General features: G+C 42.6%; 1 protein-coding gene across 3 annotated transcripts in view; it reads left to right on the top strand.

Annotated features, from left to right (window-relative positions):
* Positions 1–23,466, top strand: part of ZFYVE27 (zinc finger FYVE-type containing 27) — a 141,288-nt gene that overhangs the window by 73,058 nt on the left and 44,764 nt on the right. For 2 of the 3 annotated variants that reach the window (XM_085888072.1, XM_085888087.1), the window contains exons 8-9: positions 4,941–4,958; positions 5,155–5,169. The exons of the other annotated variant lie outside the window; for it this stretch is intronic. In XM_085888072.1, the coding sequence (XP_085744198.1) occupies positions 4,941–4,958; positions 5,155–5,169 (33 nt within the window). The remainder of the gene's footprint in view (positions 1–4,940; positions 4,959–5,154; positions 5,170–23,466) is intronic. 3 annotated transcript variants of the gene reach the window in all.

Raw genomic sequence — 23,466 nt, 5'->3', positions numbered from 1 at the left:
TGATGGCCAGATTGTTAGGTACTTTGGCCCATATTATTGAAATCCAGAGCATTGGTGCACTCACAAAAAGTTGTAAACATTCCAGTGTCTGTAAAGCAAGCCTGGATAGATCGACACTCTGTCGTACAAAACTGATACAAATGAAACGACACACTCTGAACAGCCATATAAATTGAAGTAGCAATGCAACAAGGCTTTACCCATCCAATCACCCAGCCACTCAATGATTGTTTGAAAATAGGAGAAAGGACATCAGTAACAGCCTGTTCCTCTCTCAGCAATGGTTGGATGCCTGAAATCTAATCACAAGGTCAGGACCATCTACTTGGACATACTATATCTCAGACATTCAACACTGTCTGTCATCCTGCTTTGCATTCCAAGCTGTCTTCCTGTGGCATACAAATTCCTTTACTCATGGATTTCTGACTCCCTTCACTCACACAGTCAACGTGTTGCTGATAAAATAGAACCCTCTCCCATTGGAGGCTGGAATTCCCCCAAGGCAGTATTGTGGCCTATTCTTGTTTCTTATCTTTGTAAACGATGTCTCCAATGTTCTGGAAAACCCTCTCTTCCTTTCTGCAGATGACACCACATTGTGTCGTATTGTACCCCATCCCTCTGCTCAGCAGACAGCAGCTGCAACACTCTGCTGATCTGGATTTGATTACATGCCAGTTTGACAAATTATATAGCATGTCCTTCAATCGTGGAAAATCTCTCTCAAACTTTAACTCGAGAAAGATCATCACACTAACCCACCTAACTATTTCCATGGTCAATCACTGGAAGAGGTTCAGTTCCTTGAATTTCTCGGCCTCAACATCGGTCATGACCTCTCCCAAGCCAACCAGATAGCAAAGCTGACCTCCAACACCAGCTGCAGACTTGGCATCCCCCATTGATCAGTCTTTATTTTGAAAATGAGAGCTACTCACACTCTAAAAGGCCTTTTTATGTAGCTCAATGGAGTAACACTCTCCCCTATGGGGTGGATCACCAGCAATACATCAGTCTCTCCTGGATTCTGTGGAATCTGAAGCCCTCAACATTATTTGAATATCCCATGATGAGGCCAAAGCACAAGGTCCATTGCTTTCACATCTCAGACAGGTCGGTGATCTCTCTCTTTATTATTATTATTATGATTATTATTTTTTTAAACTGCCTCTTCTTTGATATTGCTCCCTCAGCTCTCTGTCCTCCCACCCTACCCACTAACTCCAGGATGCACACATTCTTCCAGTTTTCTTCTTGCTTATGGCAGCTTGGCTGCCGGGTAGCTATCATTTTGTTGGGGTGCTGCTGATGCTGCACCCCTCTTCCAGTACACTGGTACTCAGCCTGTCATCCTTCTGAGGTTGGCAAAATGAGTCAACCTCACCTGGTGTTGATTCAGTGGCCAACGGGGGCTCAAAGTCAGGACCCTAAGATCCCAAGCCAGCCACCATAACTATGAAGCCAACACCAGGCTTACTTTCTTCCAGTAACCTTTTGTTGGTTAAACTTCCAAAATCCAGCCTGACTGCACACCTCAACTCCTTTGTTCCTTGCTTCTCCGTTTATGGAACTGACTTCCAGAGGCTATTCTTTCCCACTCTTCACTTCAGGGCTTCAAGTAGGAAATGCACCACCACCTCACGTCATCTCCCATTAAAAAAAAAACTCTATGTATTACCCCCCTCAACCCTTAAAAAACCAAACCTCCTATTTGCCAGTTTCAGTATTTCCTCTCTTCCTCTCCCTCTCTGTGTCACCCTCTCTTGCTCTCTCTCTCTCTCTCTCTCTCTCTCTCTCTCTCTCTCTCTCTCTCTCTCTCTCTCTCTCTCTCTCTCTCTCTCTCTCTCTCTCTCTCTCTCTCTCTCTCTCTCTCTCTCTCACCCTCTCACCCTCTCACCCTCTCACCCTCTCACCCTCTCACCCTCTCACCCTCTCACCCTCTCACCCTCTCACCCTCTCACCCTCTCACCCTCTCACCCTCTCTCTGTCTCTCTCACCACCCTCTCCCTCTCTCACCACCCTCTCTCTCTACCACCACCCTCTCTCTCTACCACCACCACCCTCTCTCTCTCTCTCTCACCACCACCCTCTCTCTCTCTCTCTCACCACCACCCTCTCTCTCTCTCTCTCTCACCACCACCCTCTCTCTCTCTCTCTCACCACCACCCTCTCTCTCTCTCTCTCACCACCACCCTCTCTCTCTCTCTCTCTCTCACCACCACCCTCTCTCTCTCTCTCACCACCACCCTCTCTCTCTCTCTCTCACCACCACCCTCTCTCTCTCTCTCACCACCACCCTCTCTCTCTCTCACCACCACCCTCTCTCTCTCTCTCACCACCACCCTCTCTCTCTCTCACCACCTCTCTCTCTCTCTCTCTCTCTCTCTCTCTCACCACCTCTCTCTCTCTCTCTCTCTCTCTCTCTCTCTCTCTCTCTCTCTCTCTCTCTCTCTCTCTCTCTCTCTCTCACCACTCTCTCTCTCTCTCTCTCTCTCTCTCTCTCTCTCTCTCTCTCTCTCTCTCTCTCTCTCTCTCTCTCACCACCCTCTCTCTCTCTCTCTCTCTCTCACCTCTCTCTCTCTCTCTCTCTCTCTCTCTCTCTCACCACCACCTCTCTCTCTCACCACCACCCTCTCTCTCTCACCACCACCCTCTCTCTCTCATCACCACGCTCTCTCTCTCATCACCACCCTCTCTCTCTCATCACCACCCTCTCTCTCTCATCACCACCCTCTCTCTCTCATCACCACCCTCTCTCTCTCATCACCACCCTCTCTCTCTCACCACCACCCTCTCTCTCTCATCACCACCCTCTCTCTCACCACCACCCTCTCTCTCTCACCACCACCCTCTCTCTCTCACCACCACCCTCTCTCTCTCACCACCACCCTCTCTCTCTCTCACCACCACCCTCTCTCTCTCACCACCACCACTCTCTCTCTCTCTCTCTCTCTCTCTCTCTCTCTCTCTCTCTCTCACCACCTCTCTCTCTCTCTCTCTCTCTCTCTCTCTCTCTCTCTATCTCTCTCTCACCACCCTCTCTCTCTCTCACCACCCTTTCTCTCTCTCTCTCTCTCACCACCCTCTCTCCCTCTCTCACACCACTCTCTCTCTCTCTCTCTCTCTCTCTCTCTCTCTCTCTCTCTCTCTCTCTCTCTCTCTCTCTCTCTCTCTCTCTCTCTCTCTCTCACCACCCTCTCTCTCTACCACCACCCTCTCTCTCTCTCTCTCACCACCACCCTCTCTCTCTCTCTCTCTCTCACCACCCTCTCTCTCTCTCTCTCACCACCACCCTCTCTCTCTCTCTCTCACCACCACCCTCTCTCTCTCTCTCTCACCACCACCCTCTCTCTCTCTCTCTCTCTCTCTCTCTCTCTCTCTCTCACCACCACCCTCTCTCTCTCTCACCACCACCCTCTCTCTCTCTCTCTCACCACCACCCTCTCTCTCTCTCTCACCACCACCCTCTCTCTCTCTCTCACCACCACCCTCTCTCTCTCTCTCACCACCTCTCTCTCTCTCTCTCTCTCTCTCTCTCTCTCTCTCTCTCTCTCTCTCTCTCTCTCTCTCTCTCTCTCTCTCTCTCTCTCTCTCTCTCTCTCACCACCCTCTCTCTCTCTCACCACCCTCTCTCTCTCTCTCTCTCTCTCTCTCTCTCTCTCTCTCTCTCTCTCTCTCTCTCTCTCTCTCTCTCTCTCTCTCTCTCTCTCTCTCTCTCTCTCTCTCTCTCTCTCTCACCACCCTCTCTCTCTCACCACCACCCTCTCTCTCTCACCACCACCCTCTCTCTCTCATCACCACCCTCTCTCTCTCATCACCACCCTCTCTCTCTCACCACCACCCTCTCTCTCTCACCACCACCCTCTCTCTCTCACCACCACCCTCTCTCTCTCATCACCACCCTCTCTCTCTCATCACCACCCTCTCTCTCTCATCACCACCCTCTCTCTCTCATCACCACCCTCTCTCTCTCTCATCACCACCCTCTCTCTCTCACCACCACCCTCTCTCTCACCACCACCCTCTCTCTCTCACCACCACCCTCTCTCTCTCACCACCACCACCCTCTCTCTCTCACCACCACCACTCTCTATCTCTCTCTCTCTCTCTCTCTCTCTCTCTCTCTCTCTCTCTCTCTCTCTCTCTCTCTCTCTCTCTCTCTCTCACCACCCTCTCTCTCTCTCTCACCACCCTCTCTCTCTCTCTCACCACCCTCTCTCTCTCTCTCTCTCTCTCTCTCTCTCTCTCTCTCTCTCACACCACTCTCTCTCTCTCTCTCTCTCTCTCTCTCTCTCTCTCTCTCTCTCTCTCTCTCTCTCTCTCTCTCTCTCTCTCTCTCTCTCTCTCTCTCTCTCTCTCTCTCTCTCTCTCTCTCACCACCCTCTCTCTCTCTCACCACCCTCTCTCTCTCTCTCACCACCCTCTCTCTCTCTCTCACCACCCTCTCTCTCTCTCTCACCACCCTCTCTCTCTCTCTCACCACCCTCTCTCTCTCTCTCTCTCTCACCACTCTCTCTCTCTCTCTCTCTCTGTCTCCCTCTCTCTCTCTCTCCTGCTCTCTCACCACCCTCTCTCTCTCTCTCTCTCTCTCTCTCTCTCTCTCTCTCTCTCTCTCTCTCTCTCTCTCTCTCTCTCTCTCTCTCTGTCTCCCTCTCTCTCACCTCCTGCTCTCTCACCACCCTCTCTCTCTCTTTCTCTCCACTGCTTTTTTGTTCCCTTGTGCTGGTTATGCTAAATCGTTGCTCATCTTGGTTCAACCTTGCTCTTCCATGAGCCTCATCTTGTGGGAAAAAAACAACAAATGAATGTAAATGGAAATTAATGTGAGTAAAAATGTCTCTGTAGATCGTTAAGTACATTGTATGTTTTGACTGATGTTAAGTAACTTTCTCCCTCTCCTTCTTTCCTGTCATTTCTTTCCATGGATTTATTTTAAGGAACAGCCAGTTCCTTTGGTATGTATGATTTCACTTCTTTGAAGAATGACATTGCTGTAGTTGCTATAAACATTTGCTATAATGTAAACATGCATGCTTATGCATTATAAGTTTGTGGTTTGAAACTTTCTAATGCTCTATCAGCATGAAATTCCTGGGGTTTTATGTTTTAATAAATGTCTTTTCTTCTTGCATGATATTTTACATGGAGCAGCCTTTGCCAGCTCTGGTAAGGATTTGCCATTGTTTCGTAAATCAAAGCATGCATATTTGTTGAATCTGTTTATTTATTTTTATTTATTTTTGCTGTTTGGTATGATCTTGGTAAAAATCGTTTTAAACCTTACTTTATCTGCAAGTTGTCTTGTTCATGTCTTTATGAGTAACTATCAAATGTGGGCTCTTGATCAAGCAGCAAGAGGGACAGGTACTTTCCTATTGCATGCAACAAAATTGCAAGCCTAAAGGCCCAGTCACACCTTGACGTTTTAGCCAGCTTATGCCGATTTTTGGAAAATTTGTCTAAAACGCTGGTACATGTCGAATACGTTATGGGTAAGTTTTGATAACATTGAGAGCATGCTGAAAAACACTGCCATACGTCGTCGTACGCTGGCTTTAAACGTTGTACTTTTCGGTTGTCCTCAAATTTTCCATGCTTGAAATTTTAAGACTTATGCCAGCGTATGACTCACACGTTCCGCATAACGCTGGCCATTAGTTGTAGGCACGTCACGCGATCGTTGACACACGTTACTTGTAAGTTACTCATAAGTCGAAACACGTCGAGGTAATGTTTAGCGTACCCGAAACTTATTTCTAACCTATGAGTAACGTGTTGTACTCACGTTACGCGATCGGTGACACACATCGACACACATTACTTGTAAGGTGCTCATAAGTCGAAACACGTCAAGGTAATGGTTAGCGTCAGTGTTCCAGACTCCCTGGTTTTATTTTTTTTATTTTTTTTTTTCTTCCTTCCTTCGGTATGATGGTGATTTTGACACTTCAATTTCTAGTGCGGTTATAATATAATATAATGAATGGGCTGCCACTCAACGATTTAAATCATAACTGCACTGCACACTGAACACCGTCATACCGAAGAAAAATAAAAACAAAAACCGGGAGTCTGGAACACTGACGCTAACCATTACCTTGACGTGTTTCGACTTATGAGTAACTTACAAGTAACGTATGTCGACGTGTGTCAATGATCACGTAACGTGCCTACAACTTATGGCCAGCATTATGCGGACCATGTGAGTCATACGCTGGCATACGTCGAAAAATTTCAAGCATGGAAAATTTGTCTAACAGCTCGGCGTACTACGACGTTTTAGCCAGCGTACTACGACGTATGCCAGCGTGCTCTTAGCGGATGCAAAACTTACCCATACGTATTCGACGTGTGCCAGCGTTTTAGACAAATTTTTCATACGTCGGCATACGCTGGCTAAATCGTCAAGGTGTGACAGGACCTTACCGAAAGTGAAGCAACACTTAAAGGGTAAAATATGCACAAGAACACACAAATTGAACCATGGAACAATCTTCACAGGTGCTTTGGACAGATGAGTCAAAGTTTCAGTTATTTGTATCTCATCTGGGACAGTATGTGAAACAAAAATGGAAACCGACAAAGAGCTGTTATTTATATCGAGTGACCGAGTTTATTTATATTTTCATTTACAGATGCCATCCGACGGTTCTGTGATTATTTTTTTGATTGTCTTGATTTGATTTGATTTGATTTTTTGATTCAATGTCTGTTGGCACTCAAAATTATTATGCTTCCCCATTGTCTCAGGCCACTCAACTGCATAAACTTTTTCATTTTTTTTCTATTTATTTATTTTCATTTACGGTTGCTTTCTGATCGTTCTGTGGTTATTTTTTTTAATTTTTTGTGGTGTATCGGCTTCGATGTCCATCGACACACAAAATTTCAATTTTCTATGTTTACCGGAAGGCACGGAACATTAATATCAGTCATTCATTCATTGAGTGAGACATTCGGTGGCTGGTTAGAAAGAGCTTTAGATATTGGATACAATGTGTGTATATATATATATATATATATATATATATATATATATATATATATATATATATATATATATATATTTTTTTTTTATTTTTATATATATATTTTATACACACACACACACACACACACACACACACACACACACACACACACACACACACACACACACACACCTGTGGTCTTTAAAAATGGACGCTCCATTTTTGGTTGGTTGTAATATTTGAACCATGTGATGTGGAGCAGAAGAAATGGCAATACTCTGAACTTCAGAGTTTGGAGTTTATGGCATGCTGTAGTACAATGTGGTTTTTATCTTTGAGTGTTATGAGAAGACGGAAATTGTTATTCAGACACAGCAAGATTTTTGTGATCAATTCAACTGCAGATGTACACGATACAGATATGCGATTACGAGCTTGGTCAAGAAATTTGAAAGTGCAGGTGACGTGAGTGTAAACAAAATATGCGAGTGTGGTCTACTGGAATCCTCATGAGACAAAATAAACACCTCTACCCCCTTTACGCTGCACTGTGTAGTGTACACTCTTATCTACAGGTAGTGTCAGCCCCGTTTTTTTTCTTTTTTTTTTTCGATCGGACATTTAACTCCAACTCTTACCTTTAACTTCGACAGGATATATTTATGCCTTATCTGGTTAACTCTGTAGTTGATCTGCAGACATTTTTCCAGCACAATGGGGCTCAGCCATACACTGCTAATGTAGTGTTGGATTACTTGAATACTCGTTTTGGAGATCGGGTCATTTTGAATCTGTATCCCAGTTGCTTTGGATATGGGTGGAGCTGGCCTCCCTACGAATCTGATCTCAACCCATGTGCCTACTTTCTATGGGGATATCTGAAATATCGATGCTGTGAAAACAACCCCCACACTATTGATGAACTGAAAAATGCAATTGCTGCTGCCGTCAAAACTGAAAAATGTCAAAACATGATTGAAAAATGCAACTGTCAAAACATTGTTGACGGTTGTATGAAATTTTGCAGTTTGTCTTCAGATGGTGATACAAAAGGAAGGTGCACATATTGAAAATGTGTGTTTGTGAGGAAAAACAAAAAACGCCTGACATTGGACTTTGTTATAATATACTTTTCAACAATGTAAGTACAATTTTTTCAGAAAATATAGCAGTTTTTAAATGTAGCATCCTTTTTAAAAGACCCTGTCTACGCCAGTTCGTTTTATGGACAATGTATGTGTGGACAGACTGCCTTCACCACATTGGTTGGACAGCTGGCCCAGCTCCTCCACTCGCAGTTGAAACTGAAAAAATATGATACATCTGCCAGTTTGTGAAGGTTCATAGGATGAGCAATTTGTGTAATAAATGAAGGTTTTTGTATGCAATTTCAGGTTTTTCCCCCAAATTTAGGCTGATTAGTGTGAAAATACAGGAAGGTCGCTCATCATAAGCATTAGGCATGTTTTTGCTTCATGTATGTAATCTGGGTTTCAGCAGTCTGTTGTCTACACACTGCCCAAATAAGGGGAAAGCAACATAAATTGAGGTTTTGGTAGGTACTTTCGGTTTTAGCCTAAGTTTTCAAGGCTGAATAGTGTGAAAATACAGAATGTTCACCTGTCATTTCGATGGGCTTCTCTGATTATATATGTATATATTGTTGTGGATTCTCACCACAACGGCGTGCGGGCGACCGCTTTTAGCTAATTGCAGCCGCACGCCCACCGACCGTGGCAATCCAGTCGCAGCTTTCGGATCAACGCCGAAATCCAGCTTCGGGTGTGTTTTTAACCACACCATAAATCAGCCAACTCTTCTGTCCACGCACGACAGGGTTGATCACCGAATTGTCAATTTACCTAATTATTCGCGCAGACAGAAATACCGGGGATTTACACCTCGACGGGAACCGTACGGACACGAGCCGCTTTAAGCAGCTCGCGTCGTTTGCGATTGCCAAGCGGTTTATTATCGCCAAGCCCCATCAGACTTGATTATCTTATCGGCTATTAAAAACCAGCTATTATTCCAAACGCAATTACGGCAGCTCAATGGAAGAAGGGACGCAACGAGCAGGTGTATATTCAAACAATGACATTTATTTATACACGTATGCAAACAATGGGGGTAAGGGATAAGACACGAGCAAGAAGACCTACAGCCGTTGTGCATTTACTAATGTTCAGGCACTTAACAGTTCTACTTATAGGACAAGGCGCCCCAGACTTCCATGCAAAAACCCCAGAAAAGAACAGGGAGAACTGGGCCCGTAGGCCTTTAATGGTCCTCGGAGCTGGGATGACCGCAAGGCTCTGAGAGGCCGTGCAGGTTACCTGCCACCCTCGTGGTGACTCACTGGGCCCTGGTTCGGCGACCCTCGGTGTGTCCGCCCGCACTGGACTGGACTCCACCAGCTCCCGACTCCGACAACGCCTCAAACGACCAAGGAGACCCAGGCGAGAGAGACCCTCTCACCCACTCGTCAACCAACAGCTGCCAACTCCCTCCTCAACTGCCTTCTCGGCGCAACTCCCTTCTCGACTCAACTGCCAAAACGAACCTAAACCTGAGGTCTTTGCTTTCTCTCTCCTCAACTGCCTTCTCGGCGTTTCAACGCTGCCCTTTTATCGCCCCGGGGCGTTTGCCCCTCCCTTCTCGGCGCGCGGGGGAAAATTCCGGGAGAGTTCTGGTTGATCTTGTGCGGTGCATACTTTTAACTGTCACTTCTGTTTACCCGGGAGTGATGGAGTTGTTTTCCTTCGGTGAATACTTTTTGTTTGTCGATATGCCGTTGTTTGTGGAGATGTTGGCGGTTGTGGAGAAGGTGGTGAGGAGATGTTTAAAATAACGATAGGAAAGAATAACACCACCTCAAAGGTTCACAGCCCGGCTCACGAATAATTCTCATTTGACATCGGTGGAGAAATCTGATCTGGACACACACTTATCGACATAACTGATCTTCGGGGAACCTGAATGGTGTTCTGTGAATTTCCACAACCGTAATATATATATATATATATATATATATATATATATATATATATATATATATATATATATATATATGTATGTATGTATATGTATATATATATATATATATATATATATATATATATATATATATATATATATATATATATATATATATATGTATATATGTATATATATATATATATATATATATATATATACATATACATATACATATACATATACATATACATATACATATACATATATATATATATATATATATATATATATATATATATATATATATATATATATATATATATACTAGATGACCCGTGAACCTGTTGGGTTCCCGTTGTGACAGCAGTTGATGAAAAAAAAAAAAAAAAAAAGATAGCTCCAGCAAACTATACACTGAGGTTGTTTGCATTGATCAAATTCTCCCGAAGAGTACTTGACTGAATCGGGAATTGATTTTTTAATAATTTTTTTTGTTGCCGATTTAAATGAAACTTGATATTGCGCGTCAATGTGAAAAAAAAATGGAGAAAAGAAAGTCGAATAAATTATTGTGCATAATCTTCGAAACACAATTTTATTTATTAATGAACACGGAAGTATGAGATCAAAATGGCGATGTTTATTTTATGCTTAAAAATGAATCGTTCTTTGTCTATACAAAATGTTTGAGATTTTAAAATAAATCATTTCAAGAAAAAGAAGGACAGCTCCAGCGAACTATACCGCTGAGGTTGTTTGCATTGATCAAATACTCCCGAAGAGTACTTGACTGAATCGGAATTGATTTTTTAAATAATTTTTTCGTTGCCCGATTTTAACGAAACTTGATACTGCACACCACAGGCGAATGATGAGTAAGGTGGCACTAACATTTTTACGCTATCGTGTACCGTTTTGGCTGTATTTCGGAAACATGCATACATACACACATACATACATACGTATACACAAGATGAGAGTTTTAGTAACATATAGATATATATGTGCTATATTACCAGTAAACCCTTAAATATTGTGGGGGGTTTTGACCAATTGCAGCAATCTACTTATTAATTTAGTTATCACAGGGTTTAATTTTGACCGATCGCGATTTTTGAGCTGAGCTGTAATGGTTTCCTCGCACCACGAGGCTTTTATGTACACCGTTAATAATGGAATGGCAGAAGTGTAAAACTATACACAATAGTGATATTTAAAATTTTATTTATTCACTGGTTTACAGAACTTAACCCCTTTATTCCCATAGGAAATTGGTTTAACTATTGCTGGTTTAAATATCATCATGTTTTCCAGGAAGGTAACCACCGTGATATTTAAGGGTTTACTGTATCATCGGTAAATCGGCCTGACTCCATCGGCCTGACTCCATCCATAATTGTGACCTGAAAAATCATATGACCGCCATTTTAGTGATTATGCGAAGCGGAAGACATCTTTGGAGCTGTCAAATTCAAAATCGTCATGACCTCCCTATAATGTTTCCGATTCAGTGTAAAATGACCAAAGCGACTGTTAAAGGGATGATTAAATATTGAAAGGTTTCATCCGATAGGCTTTGTGAGGGCCACAGTAAGTACAGGCCTCAGACTTCAGGCCTCTAGTGTCAGCCTTTATGGGCCAGAGCTATTGAAATCTATCCGAGCTATGTTACCACGATGTGTTATATATGCACATAGGTAGTGGGAATGTTTTTGCTTCAAATCAAGGTTTTTTTTTTTTGTTTTCAAAGCGAATCAGGCAGCAGTCTGTTGCCTTATACACGGCCCAAATCACTGTGGCATTCTCTCGAGGAAGGAATTTTACCGCGGAGGTTTTGTGGGTCTTGCTACTATTTCTGACAATTTTCTCTTGAACAACTCGGCCAGGGACCATAAAATCCCTGTCATTATAAAGGTATTTAGTTCTCTGGAGTTCCCAGAAATCTCTCGAGATTGTAGAAGAAAAAAAACAATCAGTCATTATTTACTTTTAATGATGTGTATATATGCATCAAGAAGAAGATCATAATTGGTTTAGGGTAATTTGCTCGTGATCATTTGATAGCTGCAATTTCACGGGGTTTCTGCACATCTCGCTGGACTGAGTTATGTAGGTGGTGGTGATGGGCCATGACATGTAGGAACCATGCTGTGGCTATTTTGATCTTGGTTTCTGTTTAAGTTGTGATAGCATGATAGGTGAGGAGGAAAGAGTTAAATATTCTGTTCTTTCGATGAGATAATGAAGAAATATGGAAGGATTGATGTCGGAATGTCAAGTGGGTAGGGGAGGACAGAGTTTCAGTTGGGAGAGCAAAGATGGCACAGAGTTATGAGGGGTGAAGGGTAGGGTGCAGACTTTGTGTGAGGGGGTGGAGGAGTTGTGGGGGAGGAGGGGTTGAAGGCTTAGGACGTGGAGGGGGAGGTTGAGGACTTTGAGATATATATATATATATATATATATATACATATATATATATATATATATATATATATATATATATATATATATATATATATATATATATATATATATATTGTTATCTAGTCCATTACAGTTGCCTGGTTCGAAACCAGCGATTTTCCTCGATTCAACCGCAACGGTTTGCCGATTATGAAACCCTGACTGGATCATGCATCCAAATGCCACGTTACCATACAGATTGGGACACCGAATTGGTTGAGCGCTATGTTAATTATGTACCACATGCCTCATCCTAATTAGTGTCTTTATCTCTGAGGCCCTTCTTCCTCCTCTAAGCGAGGTGACTCCTTTCCCTCCCCCAAAACAGGTTGATCCTAGCTTGGGTCAATTCCAAACTTACTCAGAGAAAACCACGATGAATGTCTCCTCACAAAACTCCCCCGTGATCACTTTTCAACCTCTTTGTTTTCTCGGTAGCTGCGTCGTCCTCCGGACCGGACTGTCCTGCCCTTGGGGCAACCTCAATAAATAATAAATCTACATTTCTTCTTCTGGGCTCCACAGACCACTGCACAAACATGGCTTCCACACCGGCCAGAGAGATCCTGGTCACACACAGGTGACATGCGTGCCTTTCATGGGAAGTCCTCACCTGCCCATGCCCACAAATAAGAGGTGTTTACACATACACTATTACTCTGACGATCCTTTTCTATAAATTACATATGCTGCCTTCTCAGCATCACGTGTAACAGACGACTTACTCTGACAGGTCCCTGTTACATGGCAATCTCACCCACTCGAAACACACGGACCATACTACACTTACCACAGTCTAGCTATGGATCCCTCCCCCCAACCCCCTTCTTCCACGTAACACAACCCGCTACCCAGAACCTTAGACTCCTGGCAAGGTTCTCCATCGGGAACCCAAGGTTCCTGCCTTAACTCTTGCTGTCACACACCTAATGAACTTACCAAATAAATTAGAGAGGGCTATGGGAGGCAAACTGTAGCTCGCCTTACCTACTTTCCTTTTATATAATCCTCTTTGTTTCAATAAAATGTGCAGCAATCACAATTGTGTACAAAAAAAGTTCAATTTTGATCCCCACTCTTCTATAGTGTGTTCCTAGGGTGGGGAGAGAAGATGGCAAAAGCACGCAAACAAGCAGGCCTTTCTTAACCACAATTTCATTTCACCAATTCAAACCCCATCTGATTGAACACGTCCCCTAGTGGATGTTACCTGTTCCAGCTGTCAGCTGAGGCCAAATACCAAATTTTGAAACTACCTAACCAATTTCATGGGCTACCTGCCTTCCATAGCACATATGAAATCACACAGGACCGAGTGAAACGTTCCCTTGTCTGCAACAACCATTACCAAAACCAGTCATTCCCTGCAAGGCCATGGCATCTCAATTATCTGCAGGTGTGGCCTCAACACTGCAGCAGGGAGGTCTTATACTGTGACGGTGGGGGTGTAGCAAGTCCCACCTTGAGGGAAACCTGGACTCCCAATCCTCACTCCCCAGCACCACAACAGCTCCCTCTGTTGCCCAACCCGGTGGAGGGGGTCACCCATTGGCCTTCTGCGGCCTTCCATGGTTGCCGGGGTCCTCCACCAAGTGGCCGACCTCACCGACTCTCCTCCTGCTGGGTTTCCCATACTCAATCACATGCCGGGCTACCAGGTGCAGGGCATGGCGGAGCTCCACATTCCTTGCTCTCCTCCGAGAGCTTGATCCAACTGTAGACACGGACCACCTCCACACCCACAAACCTGACATGCAATGATCCCTCCCCAGCTCCCATTAATTCTTCCTATACATGCAGTATACAAGGAAACACACAAGGAAATTAGACCCAGGTGGAGGCCATTCAGCCCATCATGCCTGCACCACATCAACACCACATCAACACCATACCAATTTATCAACACAAGATCAAAATAAGAAAATGCAAAATGTTTTTTTTTTGTATTTTTATTTTTATTTTTCCCAGGGGAGGGGGCATGGACTTGGGTAAAAAACACACATCAACCACACAACACCCCTTGGCGAGACCCCCACCAACAACACTCCGTACACATCCACACAATCACTTATCAATGCTCAAGCTACCTAAAAGGCCTGCCATCATCCCCATACCCCTCTATCTCCATTACTTACAGGTACATATCTAATTCCAATTTAAACTTATTGACTGTTTCTGCTGCCACTACTCCAGGGAGACCATTCCATGCATTAACTACTCCCTGAGTGAAAGACCCCTCCCTGCCTTGCTACCGTCTTCACTCTCCTCTTCTTTACTCTTTGGCTATGGCCCCTGGTCCTATCACTGTCGACTCTGTTGAATAATTCATCTGCACTTATTTTATCTATACCCTTCATTATCTTACACATCTCTATCATATATCCTCGTAACAACCTCTTTTTTTAAGTGTATAAAGCCCTGTCTCCTTCAGCCGCTCCTCATAGCTGAGTCGAGTTAGGTCCAGAATCAATTGAGTAGCCCTGCGCTGAACCCTCTCTTATGGCATCTATGTCCTTCCTGAATTGTGGTGACCAAAACTGCGCACAATATTCCAGATGTGGCCTCACTAAATTCCTGTACAATGTTAACACCACCTCTTTTGATTTATAAATGACCCCCATCTGAATAATACCTAAAACCCTATTTGCTTCGTCTTCAGCTGCCTGGCACTGTGCTGCCTGCTTACCTCCCATATCTATTACCACCCCCAGATCCTTTTCCTGTGTGACACGCTCCAAAATTACCCCTTGAGTCATTCCACCTCGTATCACCGGAAGCCTCCCAGTTGACCCCCTCAGATTTACTTTAAACTTTCATAAAATAGTTCCCAGGTATCAAAATGAAGCTGCATAAAATTTTAGGTCCATAGATGCGGTCAACTCCGAGATATTGAGGGTTGAAAATGTGGTTGTGACCCTATTTTTATGGTCGTTGCGAGCATCACAAAATGAACGGCTACTTTTAAACTCCCACAACTTTTTAAATATTAATGCTGGAGCCTTGAAATTTTCAGAGATTATTCTTCTTTAACTGCTCTGTAAGAAACAAACATAAAACGGAGTATATCTCTATTAATTTTTATGACCTGATCAGTTGAATTCCAGAAAAAAAATGTTGGTTTTGTATGAAGACCCAACTTTGAGACCCTATATATTTTTATTGACCCATCCCAGAAGCTTGAAATTTTTTCAGGTAATAACTGTATGGTAGTAGTATTCAAATACATGTTTACTTTTCTTAATCAGTCATATATATAATACAGTCATGATCCCTCAAAAATTGAAAATTTTCATTTTTCCCTGAAATTCAGGTGAGGATTGCAAACATATGACAAGGTATACCACTTCAAATTGTTCACCATTGGAAAGAGCATATTCAAGTTTACAAAAGTGTCAAATATCAAAGTGGTATCATGTTTCTATCAATATTTTTAAAATATTTGAATAAATGATGTTTTGCCAGTGCTGTGCACGTTGTTTGTGCTATTTAATGAACAGTCCTTTTACATGTAGTACATATGTGTAGTACATGTATATACAATGTACATACATATCATCTGCTATTAGGATACCATGAACACAATACTTTGAAATTAGAATTTGTAATTCTTTGTTTCTCATTTGTAAATAGCAAGAGCTTAACTCATCTGGCTGGGGCTAAAAATAGAACTCAGGAACAGTGGCTGATCTGCTGATGTCAGCAGTGTATATAGTTACATTCAAGGGAAGACATTTGTTGGGTTCCTTTGGTCCATGTGATGAAAGTTATTGATGCTCCCCTAACGTCAACTGTGAGGCAGTACAAGCTCGCACGTGACTTGGAAAAGCAGATCATGGACCTATTCAAATCATTTACGTGAAATTTTTATTACATTGTTATTGCAGTATGTGATATATTTTTGTATTATTAATTTGAATCATAGAACTAATCATTCATAATTACCATGGTGCCCACACCATGCACACACTTCATGTATTCACGACTGTGTTAACAGTTTTAGAAAATACAAGTCTGAAGACGATGATGGTTCACGAGCGGTATTTGACGATGTAGATTGTTTCAGAAGTCAAGGATGAGACAATGTGATAATGTTTGACCAAGTTATAAAAATGATCAACATGATGTGGTACGAGTGACAGGTTATTAGCTGCAAAATGTCGAAAACCCGGTTTCGTTCAACAACTTAAAAAATTTTACCTTTGCATAACCTTTAAAGGTCACAAAACAATGTTGTGGACATTAAAATAAGGAAACAGGATATGTGCTATAGCTTATTGGAGTTAGTTCGTCGAAGAAGGTCGAAAACCCGGTTCGATTCCCACAACTTTGAAAATTTGACCTTTGTGAACTTTAAAGGTCAAAGGTCAAGAATTATGACCTTTGGTGCAAAACTTCCTCTGGAGCATTCCAGGAACAATATAACGTCATATAGGCTATCTGGCATTTCACACTCCTCGGATTATCCATACTTTGCTGAAATCAGCGTAAAAACAAACTTGAAGGGGGCGCCACGGGCAAGGTGTTCGAGATACAGCAAAATGGTTTCAAGACGTTAGGTGGGGACTGATCTCAAGATTATGCATAAAAATATTGTCATCCCAGCTCTCAAAGTTTGGGTGGTCATTTGATTTTATGTCAAAATTCGAAATTTTCGAAGTTAGTGACCTTGTGACCTTGAGTTTGGGATGAAAATGGAAAATCGAACTCCGTGGGGCTATGCAGGTGCCATTGGGCTAACCAAATACCGAAACCCCTGCCAGATTCGACAATCCCCTCGGAGAAGATGGTTTTTTTTATGTCAAATCGCAATTTTCTAAGTTCGTGACCTTGTGACCTTGACCTTGGGACGAAAATGAAAAATCGAGCTCCGTGGGGCGATGCAGGTGCCATTGGGCAAACCAAATACCGAAACCCCTGTCAGATTCGACAAACCCCCTCGGAGAAGATGCAAATTGAAATCGGCTACCCCCTAAAAACACAAGTTTTTGGGGCGTGGCTCCGCCCATAATGGGCGCACCATGCCCATTCTCAGGAAAACACAACCAGATCATGATATAAACCTCCCACCAAAATTTTATCAGGATCGGATCAAAACCCACGGAGCTATTCTCGGGACAGACAGACAGACACAACAATAACGAATATAGTGGTCACTTATTTTTTTCGTGAAAATATTTTTTCGTGAACCAATATTTAAAAAAAAGATACCACTTTGATATTTGACACTTTTGTAAACTTGAATATGCTCTTTCCAATGGTGAACAATTTGAACTGGTATACCTTGTCATATATTTGCAATCCTCACCTGAATTTTGGGGAAAAATGAAAATTTTCAATTTTTGAGGGATCATGACTGTATTATATATGACTGATTAAGAAAAGTAAACATGTATTTGAATACTACTACCATACAGTTATTACATGAAAAAATTTCAAGCTTCTGGGATGGGTCAATAAAAATATATGGGGTCTCAAAGTTGGGTCTTCATACAAAACCAACATTTTTTTCTGGATTTCGACTGATCAGGTCATAAAATTTAAGAGAGGTATACTCAGTTTTATGTTTGTTTCTTACAGAGCAGTTATAGAAGGATAATCTCTGAAAATTTCAAGGCTCTAGCATTAATATTTAAAAAGTTGTGGGAGTTTAAAAGTAGCCGTTCATTTTGTGATGCTTGCAACGACCATAAAAATAGGGCCACAACCACATTTTCAACCCTCAATATCTCAGAGTTGACCGCATCTATGGACCTAAAATTTTACGCAGCTTCATATTGATACCTGGGAACTATTTTATGAAAGTTTAAAGTAAATCTGAGGGGGTCAACTGGGAACATTTTCTTAAATTTGGTGATTTCAGATGGAATGACTCCCTTGCATCCTGTAATCTCTATTTTCATTGTTCTTTCCCATCCCCGACACCTTACACTTGCTCAGGTTAAATTACATCTGCCAATGTTTTCCTCAATCTATGCAAGTATCAATACTTTCCTGAATCTTATCACCACCCACTCCACTATCCACCTTACCTCCAAGCTTTGTGTCATCTGCAAATTTGGAAAGCTTACTTTTTACCTCATTATCCAAATCGTTGATGTAAATCATGAATAGTAATGGTCTGAGTGCTGATCCCTGAGGTACCCCACTACTTGCATCCTCCCAGCAAGACATCCTCCCACTCACAGCCACTCTTTGCTTCTTACCACAAAGCCAGTTTGCAATCAAATTAGCTACCTGACCAGCCACTCCACAAGCCCTCACTTTGGCGAACAACCTCCGATGTGGTACCTTATCAAATGCCTTCTTAAAGTCTCGATATACTTTGTCCACTGCCTTTCCCTCATCCACCCAATCAGAAACTGCTTCCTAGAACTCAAAAAGATTTGTTAGACAGGAAGTACCTTTGGTAAACCCATGCTGACTTCCCTTAATTAGTTTGTATTTATTTAAATGGTTCCTCATCTGGTCCTTAATTAATGTCTCCAGCACCTTTCCCACAACTTAAGTCAAACTAACAGGTCTATAGTTGCCCAATTCTTCTCTGGATCCTTTCTTAAATAATGATGATTTTTGTGTACATGTTACTTGTGGTGTTCCTTCCTGCCATGGCCTGCATACATGCTAATCAACAATAACTAAACCAAACACATTCCTTTATTCACACAAAACCACATCACATTTTAACCCTTTACACCGGGTCCATGTGCTCAGCTCATGGCCACTCTTGCCAGTCATCCATACCAATTCCTCAACTCACCTGCTTATCCCCAAGAGCAAAGCATGGTAAGTTGTCACAATGGAGAAAGGTAAATTTAGTACAACAAATCCAATTACCACTGGGGAGCCCGTTTAATACCAGCAGTGCCTGCTTGCAGCCAATCTTCTCATTGTATCCCATGCCAAATTAAACCCAGGACTCTCTTCCCAAACTGAGAACCCATTAATCACACCGGACCATCTGTAAAAGGTTATGTTGGCCTCTCCCGGTCTTTCCAAATCACTCCATAACTTTCCACAGATGCTCTGATGGTTGTCTGGTGGGCTGTATGTACTCATACCTAATCCATACGGTTCGACTCGTGTCCATAGCCCAGCCCAGCATAGCAGGTCTCTACATGCTGGCTGTCCCAGAGCCTCAGGGAGAGACTGCTAGGCCACATACCTGGGCGGTCACTTCCTCAGGCCCTTACTGGTCCTCAGTGGTGCCGCGACACCTCCCCCTAGTGCTCGTAACGGTGCATGATAACAGGCACCTGGGTGGAACCACCTTGGTCCCCAGAGGTCTCAAACCCTTCCTGGATCCGGCAACCCCACTGGCCCAAGATGCTTGCTCAGACGGCACCCCAATGGACAGGGAACACCACACTCTACCAAACTCCCCTCGGGGCTTGGGCATTGAGCTCCGCTCAATGTCAATGTCGCTCAATATCAATCCTCGTGATATTGAGAGAACAACCAGTGCCATCTACTTTGGGGCATGCATTTAAAAAAGATCGGTCATATCCCCGCTTTGATAACTCGTATTGGACTCAAACATATCCCCAGTTAAACGCTCAGAATTTCGGCTTTGGCCTTGAAGCTTGACTCACTATGGACATCTTCCTCATTGTGCCACTGTCTCCAACGATGCAGATTTTGTAACAAGTACCTGAAAATGGATAGAGAAATCTTAATAAAATTAGGATAACAACGCTGTTGTAATATTGAGATGGTGAAGTGTATATTTGTGCAAGTTTTTTATGCTTTTGCCTCAATGGCTGCATTTTCCCTTTTATACATTCTCATCGTTGGCCTGCTGAACATTATTATTCCCTGTAGAAAATGTGCCAAGATGGTTTTAAAGAACTTTGTTTTACAAATGTTTTTTTATTTTCTTCATGCTTTGCATTTAACAGCATTGATTTTCAAAGGTTCTTCGAAAAATTCATATTAAATGTCACAGTTCTTTTCAGCCAAATAATAGAATTCATATTATTATATACAACGTTTACATTTTTGGAGCAAGTATGAGATGTTGTGGAGCAAAAACCATGACCGAATATTTCCTACGCCGATTCCAAGTTACAAAAACCATTTCATTGAAGTTTGCTCACGTGGTCATGAGCAAACTGGTATTTCTGTTTCATTTTAAGTCTGGAATGTATTATTCGTCGGGAAGCTCTTTGGCATCTCAGCATGCTGCTTTTGCAAATAACTTATTAGAATCGGGAGCATGTTGTTCATTGGTAGATTGTAGTTTATGTGCTCCATTGTATAGCTCGTTGGTTACTAAGTAGTTTTTTTATTTCCATTTTTATAAATATTTGTCTCATAGAAGTGCTCACTTCAAAGGATGAGAAGGCAACACACCAACTGGGTAGGGGGGGGGTGGGGGACACAGGCAGACAACAAACAATCAAAAAAGGATTTGACATCTTGATGAGGAAAAAATATACACACCAAGGAAATTAAAAACAAAAAGTTCAGAAAAGATGTCTGGTGAATAGGGAAATGAAAAGTCAACAAGAATACAGCAGCTCTGGGATGGGGATTGTGGATGAGAGATACTAGTGGATCGCCATCTTAAAGGAACGGAGGGATGAACATAATTAAACGGAACACCAAGAAGGAACTCGAAAAGGTAAAGAGTAAAGATTGGGTCATCAGGAGGAACCTAATTGAATATAGTGCCACAGTTGAGAATGGCAAGAGGATTACAAGGTGAGCGGTAAGCTTAGATTGAGGAAGAATAAGGTGTGGGTTTCTGAAGAAGTGTGTGCACCAGGAGTGACTATGTGAGGACGAGCATGGATTGAGAATGTGGAGAGAGAGACCACATGTCAAGCAGTAGTGGCCATTAACATGGCTATGGACAGAGAGAATCGGCCCTGGCATCTCGGCCTCCAGTTTTTCTCGGGGCTGTTGATTCTCCATTTACCAGGGCCCACGGGCTTGAACCGAGATTACACGGGTCGATGGCTAGAGCCGAGGCTGGATGATGTTAAACTATAGCTTCACACAGTTTTTTAATAGGTATGCGTGGATGCAGACGAGGACACAGACTAACGAGTATCAGCATTTAAAAAAAAAAAAATTTTGACCGTAAAGTACGTCGTCCATTCCATCTCCAGGTTTCTATGTGCATTCTCGGACTTCTTGCATGCACAGAAAGATCAACGTCACTTCCTCCTAATATGATTTCAATATGTACTCTGTAATATGTAGTTGGATCAAGAATATGTTTAATCGTCCAAAATATTGGGTAATATGGGGTCAATTGTGTAGAAATACAAAAGAAAAAATTTAATGTTGGAAAACTCACTGTATTTGCAAAACTGAAGTACAATAGTGCAAGGCATGACTAGGTTTTTATTTTTATTTTTCAATTGGTGAATGGATATCATTAATAAGGAAATGACATTTTATAAGTATACACTTTGCCATTAAAAAGAAAAACGAACACGTGATTGTTGTTGATACAGTTTATTTATGTGACACCATGGGACACAGATGAGGTGCAAACCTATTGCGGAGATGAATGCTTAATGATTACATGTCCATTTCATTTCATGCTGCGTTGTGGTGAATGTTTTCACATAGGGATCAAATGTGGAAGTAACAATCTCGATACACCGTGTATGTCCACTTTTGGCCGCAATCATGGCCTTGCACCGTTGTCGCATTGACCTTGTGAGCACTTGAATCTTAGCTTGGGCAATGGCATTCCATGCCCGAATTAGCTCCTGTTCCAGCTCATTGGGCGTCTTTGGCTGTCTTGGCAAACTTCAAACACGCCGATCGGTGATATCCCAGAGAAGTTCAATTGGATCTAAATCTGGCGAGATGGCAAGCCAGGGTATCATGACGTTAACGTTGGCATTGAGAGGAACGCTCCTTTTTCGAATGTCCCTGTGAGCAAGATCATTATCGTGGATAAAGATGATTCCTGCACGATGTTGTTGAAGGGTAGGCAAAACATGTTGCTCTAAGATCTCATCAACATATCGATCTGCCATCGGATTACTTTGGATACGGATGGAGTTTGTATGAAAGGTTTCAACAATCCCACCCCACATCATGACACTTGCATTTCCCAGGGCTGCGACTTCCTGGACACATTCTGGGGCATATCACTCATTGAGTCTTCTGTAGACCTGTGCACGGTCATTATTCCTTTCAGGAAAAACCTGAAATCAATAAAATATGACTGCTCAGCTCCACTCATTCGGTCCTCTTCCCCCCCCCCCCCACACATGTGGAACCAACTTCCACATTCTCTTCGATCTCATTCTTCCGTCCAGATCTTCAAGACAGCTGTTCACCACCATCTCAGATCATCCTGCACCCAACACCATGATCTTTTTGATCCCCGTTAACTCCCACCCCCAAGCCAACCTTCTTCCAAATTTCCAGATTCTTCTTCCTGAGAGTTTACTTCTTTCTCCATCTTGTCCACCCCACACGTCCTCCCCTACCCCTCATTCCTCCCCACCCCCATACCCTTTTCCCCTGATTGTGGAATAGTCTCCTTGTGTCCATTGTTTCGTCCTCACCTTCGTTTTTTAGATTGCTACATTTGAGGATTGTTGCTCATTCTGTTATTCTCATGGCCATTGGTACTCATTGTTGTGTTAGTCCTTCTTTTCTCCTTGTGATGTGGGTTGGAGAGTGTGGACATACACAAGTACCCTTTGATAGTTTGTAAACCTGTTTCCCTTTGTCATTTATCTTGTTCCTAAGCTTTGACCCTTGTAGAAAAAGGCTCTTAACGTTAATGTCTTTTTGACTCTTGGGCCCCATCCACTTGATCTGGATTATTTTCAATCAAACCAAAACCCCTGAAAAGCTAATTGTTTGTCTTCTTCACATTGGAGGAAGTAGTCACACTTGTAGTTGGCTTTAAACAGATAAAATACAAAAAAACTTGCATTGGTTCAGACTGCCTGATGTTAAAGGGATGGATCCTAAAGGCCATGCATTATTCAAACTTTAAGAACAGTTAATTTGCCTCTTGGGTTTATCAACCAGGCAGTATCTCAAAGTTTAATGATTCTAGCAAAAGATCCAAGTT

This window comes from Eptatretus burgeri, chromosome 1, assembly GCF_056783735.1.
Source record: "Eptatretus burgeri isolate ZD-2024b chromosome 1, Ebu_testis_v1, whole genome shotgun sequence".
In the NCBI taxonomy this organism is placed as follows: domain Eukaryota; kingdom Metazoa; phylum Chordata; class Myxini; order Myxiniformes; family Myxinidae; genus Eptatretus; species Eptatretus burgeri.
This window is presented reverse-complemented; position numbering and strand designations above follow the sequence as displayed.